At 59.8% G+C, this 12,159-nt stretch overlaps 1 protein-coding gene across 1 annotated transcript in view; it reads left to right on the top strand.

Annotated features, from left to right (window-relative positions):
• The first annotated feature begins 2,704 nt into the window (after positions 1-2,704).
• Positions 2,705-12,159, top strand: part of MXRA7 (matrix-remodelling associated 7) — a 32,508-nt gene continuing 23,053 nt past the window's right edge. Inside the window, exons 1-2 of the mRNA XM_014950093.1 lie at positions 2,705-3,333; positions 11,205-11,300. Of these exons, the coding sequence (XP_014805579.1) occupies positions 2,821-3,333; positions 11,205-11,300 (609 nt within the window). The 5' untranslated portion in view covers positions 2,705-2,820. The remainder of the gene's footprint in view (positions 3,334-11,204; positions 11,301-12,159) is intronic.

Raw genomic sequence — 12,159 nt, 5'->3', positions numbered from 1 at the left:
TGCTCAGGCCAACAGCCTCCAGTGGGCTTCCAACAGAGCCACGGAAAATGCACGGTTCCAGGGAAAAAGAGCAGGAGATGGCCTGGGTGCCAGCAGTAATGGAGGGCACTGTGACAGCTGGAAATGTGTATTTCGGTGTGTGAGGCCAGAACACCCTGAGTCACCCCACTAGCAGGCCACAGTTTCTGGCAGTCTCACCCAAAATTCCTCTTTGTCCCCAAACCCGACCCTGGCTCTGTCTCTGAGCAATTCCCAGGGCAAGTCTCAGAAAGCAAGTGATGCACTGGATTTGGGATTTGGGATGATGCCTTCGTGGCTACTGCAGGTGGGGTCAGCTCAGCTCTGAGGCTACTTAAAAAACAGAAGAAATACAGATGAACCCAATTAACTGCTGATTCCCAAACTGCCTCCCCAAACACACGGTGATGTATCACACACCTGAGGCTCCCATCGGTGATCACCCCCTCCTGCTGCACAGGCTCTGCTGGGAACCCTTTGGCTGAGACTCTTTGCTGCTTCTGCCACTGAAAGGGTCTTCCAGAAGCTCCTTGAGGGCGAATTTTAGTCCCCAGACCTACTCGTACCCCTCTGTATTGATCTGGTGGAGCTCTCCCGGCTGTCACATCCCCCGTGCTTTTCCACTACTTCCATCTAGCGACTCAGACTTTGGGAAGCCAGTAGCTTCACCGAGCTAAAGAATGGATTTGGGCAGGGAGGGAGAAGAAGGGACCAAAGAGGCATCAAAAAAGACTCTGAAGCGGTCACTGCTGTGACGCTGCCACATCTGGATGTTTTGGCTGAGCTCTAGAGCAGCTCCGATGATCGGGGCCCAGGAACTGCACAGCCCCGCAGGAGAAGGGAAGATAAGTACCATGCTTGGTTGTTACTAAGAATACAATTATCCATACGCTAACGATTGCCTGCCTGATAGGATTACCAATAAAGACAAACTGCGGTGAGGATCACGGCTTCACTTCCTTCCTCCCACCCCGGGGGTTTAATCCCGTCTTTGTTCGTGTTTTGTTTTTAGCCAGTCAATAAAAATCTCTGCTCCAGGAGATATCTCCAAAGCCCTTTCCCTGGAGGAAACGTTGAGGGCAGATTCCCATGTCTGCTCCCCTGGCTGGTGGCTGGGAGAAAGCTCGGTGCTGGTTTTACCCTGGCAGGAATAGATTAGACCTTCTAATTTCAGCCTGCTTTGTAGAAGGTTGGCTAATCCTCCCAGCGGGCTCGGGGGGCAGGAAATCCTTGGTGGCAGCGTCTGGAAGGACCTGGCAACCTCTTGGCCCAGTCTCCTTGCCAGCTTGTGAGGGCTTTTGGGCACGTTGTGGTTTTTCAGCCTCCTGTTTTTCTGACACCCCCAACACAAGGCGCTTGGGGGGAGGCTCTCAGCACCCCCTTACCCGGGGGGTAGGATGGCAGTTCATGGCACAGAGGTGCCACCAATATCACCCGCAGCTCCTGGGGAAGGTGCAGTGACACTTGGCGTAGATGCATCACCAGATGCTCCTCGCCGAGGAGAGTCGGGACATCCTTCCTTAGCCCTGCCAGCTCCTCCGCTCCCCAGCCAAGGGCTAACGAGGTGCAAATGCTCGTTAAGTGGGTACAGGGAGTCCAGCTGACACCCCAAACTGCACAGGCTGCCCTGAGCTCACCCAGCTGTGGGTGCTCCTCTGCTCCCACAGCAAGCATCCCGGGAGATGGAGACTTGTCCAAGTCAAACTGTTAGGAATCATAGAATCACATGGGGTTGGAAGGGACCTCTGGAGATCATCCAGTCCAACCCCCCCACCAGAGCGGGTCCACCCAGAGCAGGTTGCACAGGCAATTTATAGAATCATAGAATTGTCCAGGCTGGAAGGGAACCCCAAAGGCCATCTAGTCCAACCTCCTCGCAGTCAGCAGGGACACCCCCAACTAGACCAGGTTGCCCAGGGCCTCATCGAGCCTCACTTGTCCAGGTGGGTTTTGAATGTCTCCAGAGAAGGAGACTCCACCACCTCCCTGGGCAGCTTGTTCCAGGGGTCTGCCACCCTCACAGGAAAGAAGTTCCTAGGTAGAACTTCTTATATTCAAGTTTGTGCCCATTTCCTCTTGTCCTGTCACTGGGCACCACTGAAAAAAGACCAGCCCCATCCTCCTGATGCCCTCCCTTTAAGTATTTATAAGCATTGATCAGATCTCCCCTAAGCCTTCTCAAAAGACCCAAGTCCCTCAGCCTCTCCTGGTAGGGGAGATGCTCCAGGCCCTCATTCATCTTCGTGGCCCTTTGCTGGACCCTCTCCAGCAGTTCCCTGTCCTTCTGGAACTGGGAATGATGCAGCCAAGGCCAGGCTGGATGTGGCCTTGAGCAACCTGCTCTGGTGGGAGGTGTCCCTGCCCATGGCAGGGGGGTTGGAACTAGATGATCTTTGAGGTCCCTTCCAACCCAAACCATTCTGTGATTCTAAGTGAGGAAAGGTCCGGGAATGACTTTTTGGATATAGAAGCAGCGTTTAATGACAGATCCTAGCGCCAGCCTTCCTCACCCCGTCCCCCTCCCTCCCTCCCCTGCCCAAATCCCACCCGTGGGTGCGTGTCTGCATCCGGGGGGGGGGGAGGATGGGACACGGCTGTGGCTGCCGGCTCCGTGCGGGAAGGGGGAGAGCGGGGGGAGGTCCGGGGGCTGTGGGCAGGGCCCAGGCAGATGACGCCGGGTAAAGCCGGTTGAGAGCCTGCCCAGCCCCGCCGCAGGCCCAGCGGGCGGCTCCGCGCACCCTCCCGCGGCCGCGCAGTCGGGTCGGGGACCGGGGTCTCCCGGCAGCCAAGGAGTTGGAAAAGATGGAGGTGGCCGTGGACCTGTACCTGGCCGTCCCGCTGCTCTTCACCGTCCTGGCCATCGTCCTCGCCTCCGTCTTCGTCAGGCTGCGGGGAGGCGAGGGGGAGCGGGCGGCGGAGCGGCCCCGGGAACCGGCGGCGGCTGAGCCGGCCCGGGAAGGCGGTTCCGTCCCCGGGGGTGAAGCGGGAGCGGGGCCGGAGGACGAGGGAGGCCGGGTGCCGGTGGAGGAGGTCGGGGCGGGCGAGGAGGGGGCGAAGGAGGCGGCTGGAGAGCGGCGGGAGGAGGCGGCAGAGCCCGGGCCGGCCGTCGGACCCAGCCCCGCCGCCGGACCCAGCCCCGCCGCCACCGACAGCATCCCCCGGTCACCGCCCGCCGAGAGCATCCCCCCGCCGGCCACCGAGAGCATCCCCCGGTCACCGCCCGCCGAGAGCATCCCCCCGCCGGCCACCGAGAGCAGCATCCCCCCGCCCGCCGAGCCCCGGGAGCCCGAGAACCGGGAGGAGGCGGAGAACAAGGTAAGACCGGTTCCCTACCGACCCTCTCCCCGTCCCCCCGGACCGCTGGGGTCCCCGCAGCCGGTGTCACACCCGCCCGCAGTGTCCCTTTCTCGGACTGTCCCTGTCCCCGCGGGTGGGAGCGCGGCGGCCGGGTTTTTCTCTAAACCAAGGGAAATCCCGGCAAAAGACGGGCTTTGCCGTGGGGTGGGGGACAAGCCCGTTGTCCCCGAGGGTGGCGATGGTGGTGGGGAGGGCGTTTCGGGCTCCTTTCTGCCACCTCCCCCTATGGTATCCGACCCTCTCCCCGTCCCCCCGGACCGCTGGGGTCCCCGCAGCCGGTGTCACACCCGCCCGCAGTGTCCCTTTCTCGGACTGTCCCTGTCCCCGCGGGTGGGAGCGCGGCGGCCGGGTTTTTCTCTAAAACAAGGGAAATCCCGGCAAAAGATGGGCTTTGCCGTGGGGTTGGGGACAAGCCCGTTGTCCCCGAGGGTGGCGACGATGGTGGGGAGGGCGTTTCGGGCTCCTCCACCACCTCCTCCTAAGGTACGCTCTTAAAAATAATCAAAATAGTGAAGATTGAAGGGAAGAGAAGGTTGAAGGGAAGGGAAGAGGCTCAGTGTGAGCCTCTCCCCTCTGTGCATCCAGCCCCTGGGAGTCTTTTCCTTCCCCCAAGAGCTAATCCAGGTGCCGGGGGGGTGGTGGGGGGGTGGAATGTGTGTGTTTATTTCTCCTGTCTGCACCCTCTTTCCGTGGGTTGCCACAAACTGTCCCTTTGCCAGCACGGGGTTCCCTTGTGCTGTCCCCCGCTGGCTGTCCTTGCCTGCCCCAGGGGAAGGGACTGGTTTCCCCCTCCTCCCCAGCCCCAGCAGGACACTGGCCCCAAGGTCTGACCCCTGGCTGAACTGGGGGCGGGAGGGGGTTTGGAGGGGGGAGTGATGCCTATAAACGCCCGGTAAATCCTCCTCCAGCACCGGATCTTGTTTAAAAATAAAAGGGCCACCCAGCCTACGTGGAAGGAGCTCGCTCTGCTCTTCCCAGGCTTGGATGGGACTCGGTGACAACCCAAGGTGCCCCCAACTCACAGTGTTGGGGGCTTTTGCCCAAGGGGACCCCTTTTCCCAATGGGGGGAAGTGAGCAATGGGGTGTCTCAGAACCCCAGGAGTGGTGCATCCTCTGTATTTCGGCTGGGGAGGGGCCGGCCTGGGGCCCGGGTGCCTGCTGGCTATTATTAGCAGTATTTGTAATCCTCGGCGACTGTATCCAGGCTCCTGGGCAGCGCGCAGACAGCCCTTCCCTTGGAGAGCATCGCCACTGACTCACTCCATGGCCTTGGGCATGTCCCAGGGGGGTTGCACGCCCCCCTGTTCCGTGGTGCTCTGACCCGCTGTGGGGCTGGGACGTGAGCCTGCCTCCCCGTGCTCTTCCTCGCCTCCCCATGCTCTTCCTCACCTCCCCTTGTCGTTTCTGAGCCTCGGAGCTCTCCCTTTCCCCTTCCCGACACCCCTTGGCTGTGGTTTGGGCTCTCAAGCAGCCCCCTCCTTCATCCCAGCAGTCTGGAAGCCACATCTGTCCCTCTGCCCTGTGATTTATTGCTGCCTCCGAGCACCAAGCTCCTTGTCAAGCCGGAGAGCCCCCGGGCTGCCGTTAGCCGGCTGGGGCCTGGCTGGGCTAGCTCAGCAGCAGAGTTGGCCACTCAGCCGGAGCCGCCGCGGGGCCCGGGTTACACCCAGGGCTCTGTGATGAAGCACAGATGGCAGAGCTCACGGGTTCCTCTGCTGCCTCACCAGCTTGAGTCCTCTCAGGAATGTTTCCCCTCTCCTCTGGCTGCTCTTTTCAGTCCCGATTTCTTCTGGGAGAGGCACCACTTATCGCCTTCACAGACGGGTTGGGCTCCTTTATCCCCACAGGCCTGATAACAGGGTTTTGCACACCTGGAGGGGAGCAAACTCAAGGCACAGGGTCCTCCAGACACCTGGCTGCGTCCTGTGGGACTGGGGTCTCTGCTGTGCTGCCTTCAGAATCACAGAATCTTCTAGGTTGGAAGGGACCCTAAAGATCATCTTGTCCAACCGTCAACCTAACTTTGACAAAAATAAACACCCGCACAACAAACAAAAAGCAACACCATCACTAAACCATACCTCCCAGCACTACATCAACCCGTCTTTTGAACACCTCCAGGGATGGTGCCTCAACCACCTCCCTGGGCAGCCCATTCCAATGGCTGAGAACCCTTTCGGTGAAAAAAAATTTCCTAATATCCAGCCTGAACCTCCCCTGGTGTAACTTGAGGCCATTTCCTCTCGTCCTGTCTCCTGTGACTTGAGAGAAGAGACCGACCTCCACCTCTCTACACCCTCCTTTCAGGGAGTTGGAGAGAGCAATAAGGTCTCCCCTCAGCCTCCTCTTCTCCAGGCTGAATAACCCCAGCTCCCTCAGCCTCTCCTCACAAGACTTGTGCTCCAGACCCCTCAGCCCCTCTCAGAGCAGAGGGGACACCGGAGCTGAGTAGGGTCCTGGCCAGTTTTTCCTCCTGGGAAAGGGCTCCCTGGCTGGAGGAGCAAGGCAGGGCAAGTCTCCCTGGACCTGAGCAGCATCTTTTTGGGATGGGGAGCAGGAGTTGGCTGCCATCCCTGGGTGGGGGGGTGGTGGGGAGCAGGGGAAGGGGGAGGGATGCTTCTCGTTGCTGAGTAAGTGTTTGGGAGCGCTGGCCCGCGCGTGATCCCATGGCTGCCGGGACGGCTCGGTGCAGGCTGCCTGCCCGTGGCCAGTGGTCCCGTGGGGCTGGGTGGCATGGCAGAGGGAGGACGTGCATTTCCAGCAGGCACCACCACAACACGTGTGAGCAGGGACCAGGCTGCTGATCCCAGGGGGCCCATCCTGCGGGCAGAGCTGGGGAGAGCATCCACAGCTCTGCAGATGCTCCCCATTTTCGCGAGATGCTCCCTGCAAACGTCCTCAAAGTTGCTTCATCCTCTTCCTCCAGCGCTGCTTAGGCTGAAGCCCAGCAGATGTTACTGGCAGGGCTGGGACTGGCCTTGGGAAGAGCAGCAAGTGTTTTGCGGGCGGCTGCTGCTGGAAACGTGCTCTATCAAACCCATCTTGGCTCGGCTGAGGGCTGCGGGCCCCTGATGTGACTCAGCAGACGAGGCTCCCGGCGGCGTCGGGGCTGCTGCAGGCTCAGGGCTTCTTGGCTGAGTCAGTACCTCACAAGTTCAGGGCTGTTCTCAGCACTCAGAGAGCTTTCTTTCCTATTTTTTTTCCCTTTTTTTTCCCCCCCTCCCTCCCATTTGCTCAGGACGTAGAGCACCAAGGCTGGTTCGGATTCACTGCAGCCATTAACCACTCAACCAGATTGCTGATGGATGAACCCACCTGGGCAAAGCAGCCTTGGTGTGTTTAATGGCTGGAGCTCTGCACCCCTCTGCCTCCTTCCCTCCCTTCTCCTTGCCTGTGAAAACCAGTATCTGTGACGTGCAACTGGCTGCTAAAATCCGTGGGGGTGAGGCTTCCCTGCCCCTCTCTGGGAGGAACGGGTGGTCACAGCATCGTGCCCACGGCTACAAAATGAACCAGGGGCAGAGCAGGGAAAGGAGCCCAGGAGTCCTTGTTGGTACTATTAGCTGCTGGTAGTGGTTCCCCTTGTCTCTGCTGGCTCCCATCACTGAAAAAAAAAGTTAATTAGTGTGTCGCTGTCTGTTCTCATCCCCATCCCCAGCTTGTTACTGGATGAGGCAGGGCTGTCAAAGCCATCCCCGAACAAAAAGCTGTTGGGTGGGAACTGCAGCGTTGCTGGGGCTGCCGAGTCTGGTTCTTGTGAGAAACTGTCAGAAAACTCCCAATTCTGTAATGAGTATTTCTGGCCTGGAAGTGGCAGATGGCAGCCATAGGGCAGGGTTTTCAGTGGTGGTCCAGAGCCACTGCTGGGATGCCCCGGAGATGGAGAGGGTGAGTGGGCAGTGCCAGGCTCTCTGCTGGGCACAGCATCTTGGCTGGTTTGCCAAGGATTAACTGCAGCTGGTGGCTTCAAACAGAGCAGGGTCAAGCGGGTGAGGGTGGGGAGAGAGGGGACAGCTCTGGAGGTGATCTGGCAAGGGGGACCTCACGCTCAGAGCTGCTCAGCTCGTCCTGGCCAGGGACAGTGATACAAACCCTGCCTGTCCAGGCCACTCTGCTGTCACCCAGCTGGGAAAGGCACAGAGGGGATGTCACCTGCCTCTTCTGCAAAGCTCTGGCTGCCTTTCCCTTCTTCCTCCAGCCCATCTCTGCCTTCTGGGGGCTACCAGGACCCCCAGACACACCAGGCAGCAGAAGCACAAACCACCTGGCTCCCAGCAGAGACCCCTCTTTAAATTTAAGTCAGCATCTCCCCTCTAACATCTCCTGTCTGGAAGGGAGAGGGTGTCTAATTAGCCTTTAGGCTTTAATTCACGCTCAGAGCTGCTCAGCTCGTCCTGGCCAGGGACAGTGATACAAACCCTGCCTGTCCAGGCCACTCTGCTGTCACCCAGCTGGGAAAGGCACAGAGGGGATGTCACCTGCCTCTTCTGCAAAGCTCTGGCTGCCTTTCCCTTCTTCCTCCAGCCCATCTCTGCCTTCTGGGGGCTACCAGGACCCCCAGACACACCAGGCAGCAGAAGCACAAACCACCTGGCTCCCAGCAGAGACCCCTCTTTAAATTTAAGTCAGCATCTCCCCTCTAACATCTCCTGTCTGGAAGGGAGAGGGTGTCTAATTAGCCTTTAGGCTTTAATTGGTGACTGTGCAGGCTGGCAGAGCTGGGACACGAAGCTGCAGCTTCATGTGGGGAGGGCTGTGACGATGGGCTACCCCTTGTCACAGCCTTGGTAGTGGCACGGGGTCCTGCCAGTGGGATGTGGACCTTTCCTGCCAAACCCATCGTCACTCGGCTGATCCCCGTCTCTCACCCGGTGCCACTAACGAACACGTCCTCTCTTGCAGTGTCCGCACATCGAGAAGTGAGGTGGGACGTGTGTCACCCCCCCAGGGACATTGTGTGTCCCATAGGGCTGGGGCACGGTGGGGGCTTTATGTTGTGTCCCCTCCAGCGGGTCTGGGGAAGCCAGGGGGCTGGGGACGGTGCCAGGAGCCCACACAGAGCCAGTGTGCGGGGGACTCGTTGCCTTCTCAAGTGGCCACCCATATGGATGGCCAGTGAATAAGCCTCCGAGGTGGGGGCAGGCTTTGCCCAGGTGCCAGGAGCCCACACAGAGCCAGTGTGCAGGGGACTCGTTGCCTTCTGAAGTGGCCACCCATATGGATGGCCACCGAATAAGCCTCTGAGGTGGGGGCAGGCTTTGCCCCCCTCTGCTCCCTGCCCAAGGAGGTTTTCCCAATCAGACCCAGCATCACCTGACCCCTCACTGGGGGCTGGATGGCCCCAGGGCTTTGGTGGGACTCTGGCTGCTCCATAGCTTGTCTTTGCTGGCAGCAGTGATGGGGGCACTGGTGGGAGCAGATGGTCCTCACACTTTTCTGGGAGGGGGTCAGACCTATGAAGCACAACTTCTGCATGAGGAATGTCCCCCACTGGGCACCCCAGAGCCATCCAGCCCCATTGCCTGGAGCAGGAAAACTGCTCTCCTTCTGTGGCAGCTGCTGCCCTGGCTGGCAGGAGGATGGAGAGCCCCAGCAGTGGGGTGAAAAGGATCTGCCAACATTATTATTTATTCTTTTTTTTTTTTTTTTTTTTAAAGGCTTCTTCCTTCCCCTTTTCCTCCTGGCTTTTCTCTTTCTGGCTGGCTGGCTGCTTTTCTTTCCCTCTTGCAATGTCTTGCATCAGGCTTGGAGCAGAAAGTGCAGCCATAAATGGCAACACACAGGGCCCGGGACTTCAATCCAAGACAATTTTCTCCCCCTCCTTTGCAGCCTGGGATCTTCCCTTTCCCCGGAGCTGGAGTGGGGCACTCATTAGTCCCCATCCTGCCTGTAGCTGCCAGGGTTCTCCCTTTGACTGAGGAAATGGGGAGGGACACACCAGCCCCACAGCCTCCTTGGGAGGGAAACCCATTGCTCGGAGGGGTTTGCACTGGGGATGGAGGAAACGGGGAGGAAATGGCCAGAAATGAGCTGAAAACCAGATGATGCTGTGATGGGGAGCCCAGTCTCCATCTCCTGCAGGGCTGGGAGAGGGTGGGAGAGCTATAAGGTGGGATTTTGGGATGACAGCACCAAGCTTCTCCGTCCAAGCTGTCTTCCCCTGAGTCCCTTGGGTCTGTCTGTGGTCGGTGCTGTCCCTGGAGGTCTCGTCCTCACTCCTGCTTTGCTCCAAAGCCTCTGCTGCTCCACGCGTGGGCGGCTCCCTCGCTGCCCATGGAAGGTAAAGGGCAAAACTCTGTTTCTGATGATCCAACAAATGCTTCGGCTGGAAAGCCCAGAGCTACCAAAACGCCAAGACAGATCTATTGCCAAATTGGTATTTAAGGTAAACGACTTGTTGGATTTTAACAGAGCTTTCCAGAGTCCCTGGCGAGCTGTGCCGAGCTGTGATTCCGACGTCAGCGGGCACGGGATGTGCTGTGCCATGGGCTGGGTCCGTCCCACCCGCAGGCAGGAGCAGGCAGGAGCAGGCAGGGAGTGTGGGGCATGTTCCCAGCCCAGTGTGGCCTCGGGGCCGGGCAGCTGCCACTGAGCGTGTCCCCGAGCCGATGCCGGCGGCAATGAGATCTTTGTTTGCTGCAGCAGCTGGCTTGGGCAGCTCGTGTCAAGTCTTCTCCAGATACTCCCGGGTAATGACGTGCATAATCTCCCTGCAACACTTCTTGTTGCCCTCTTTGTTTTTTTTTCCTTTTCCCCTGTGGGGAGGCTCTCCTGATTGGTGTGCAACCACAGAGAGATGCGGGCTGGCGGCCGGAGCACCCGACTCCCTGCTTCTCCAGCACCTCCTGCTGCCACCTGGCCCTGGTCCATGATTCCCTCACTCCCCACCACTCGAAACCCTCTCCCTGTATTGCCCCTGGGCTGTTCTTCATATAGAAGAGCAGCGTTTGGGGTTCCGTGGTGTCATCTTTAGTTGTCAGCGTTGCCCCAATGCCTTCCCCCCTCCATTTTTGGGCTGCAGGACACTGCCCTGCTCCCACAGAGCATCCCGTGCCCGGGGCACGGCAGCCCCCAGCTCAGCTGTGAGGGGAACTGGCCACAGCGGGGCTGAGGAGCCCTGAAATTTGGGGCAGGCTCCCTGGGGGTGTCGGGATGCTCCAGGTGGGGAGGGCTCTCCCCTCCCTCCAGGGGCTGTGGGCACAGCTGGGCTCGGGGTGGGGGTTTTGTCCCTGCTGATGGGTTTTCGAGCCATCCCGGAGGCTGCTCCCAGCCCGGGGCTGGTATTTCCCTGCAAGGCCAAGGGACGTGATGTCCCGGCTCCCTGCCCACGCGTGTCCTCCCCCACGGCCAAAGGATCAGCTGAGAAGCACTTGGGCTGGGGGGGAGGGCAGGGGAAAGAAAGCTTCACAGGGGGGTCGAGGCTGTTCTGCGTCCCAAGCTGGTGTGGGGCTGAGAGGACAGGGATGTCCCCAGCTCTGGGATCGCAGCAGTGGGGGGACAGGAGGGTTTCCGGGAGGTGTCACCTGGTGATGATGGAGAAGGCAGAGCCAGCGTTAACGAACTGAGTGTACCACACTCTTCCTCTCCCCTCCTGGATTCATCAGGGATGGGCAGCTGCCTCCAGCAGCTCCAAACCCTGGCTCCACGGCCGGGCACTGAAGGTCTCTGCTGTTCCTCACCCCACAGCTTGGCACATAGATCGGAGGCAACGTGGCAGCTGGCCACATCTGGAGATCTGTCCTCGTGTCCTGGTGCTTCCAGGGCTAGTTGGTTAAAGACGGGGAGGGCTCAGGGGTGTTTGTCCTCAAAGCTTTTTGCCTCTTTCCAGATACCACCTTTGGGTGCCTCACCTGGGGCCAGCCTCGGGCCAACGGGACAAGCGGAGGGTGGATGTGGCCAAGCAGCTCTTTCCAGCAAGGCAGAGGTGCGTGGGGTGGAGGGACGGCCTGGGGAAGGTGGCACAACGGGTGCTGGTGTCCCTGCACGGGTGGGAACATCGTCCCAGGGGAGCAGCAGCCATGGAGGGGGCAAAGCTTGCCCACTGTGCTGCCCCGGGGTGGGGGGATTGGTTGGGTTTTTAGTGGCTTGGTCCATTTAAAGCAGAGAAAAACAGCACTCTGGGTGCAGATGTGCTGCCTGGATGTGCAGGGAGTGCCTGGCTCACCGTGGGGGTCAGGCTAAGCCTGGGGGGCTCTGGGGGGGGCACAACGATGGCCAAGGGAGCGAGGGGGACAGATGGGGACGTCAAGACCAGGGCTGTCACACAGGGGGAAGGGAGGTGCTGGCATCTGCCTCCGAGCCACCCAAGCAGAAAAATGTCAGGCTGCAGCGAGAGAGCGGCTGCCACGAGCGGGGGGCTCCCAGCACGGCCACGGCACGGTGCCAGCCTGGCACCCCCGACTGCTCCCTCTCTGCTCCCATCAAATGCTTCTTCCTCGGGGTTGGAGCGCAGATATTTTCCTTCCTTGGAGGTTTGGCACCCAAATTTCCTCCTCGCTTCCATGTTAAATGCCAAGGAATGCTCAGTTCCCGACGCCTGGGCAGGGAACAGGCTAAAATATCCCTTCTTGTGCCAGCTCCTGGAGGGTTGGGTCTCCCTGGGGACATCCTGGCTTGCAGGGAGAGATGGATGGGATGGGGAACCGCTGGGATGTGATGGGGAACTGCTGCCCTGGGCTCACGGCTGCATCCCCCAGGCCAGGGCTGAGCATCCCCTCCCTGTGCCCTCCTTTGGGTGCTGCCCCAGGGGAATCCCGGGTGTCCGGCGGGAAGTGCCCATGTTT

The sequence above is a fragment of the Calidris pugnax genome, unplaced genomic scaffold (genome assembly GCF_001431845.1).
Source record: "Calidris pugnax isolate Ruff unplaced genomic scaffold, ASM143184v1 scaffold9, whole genome shotgun sequence".
Lineage (NCBI taxonomy): Eukaryota > Metazoa > Chordata > Aves > Charadriiformes > Scolopacidae > Calidris > Calidris pugnax.
This window is presented reverse-complemented; position numbering and strand designations above follow the sequence as displayed.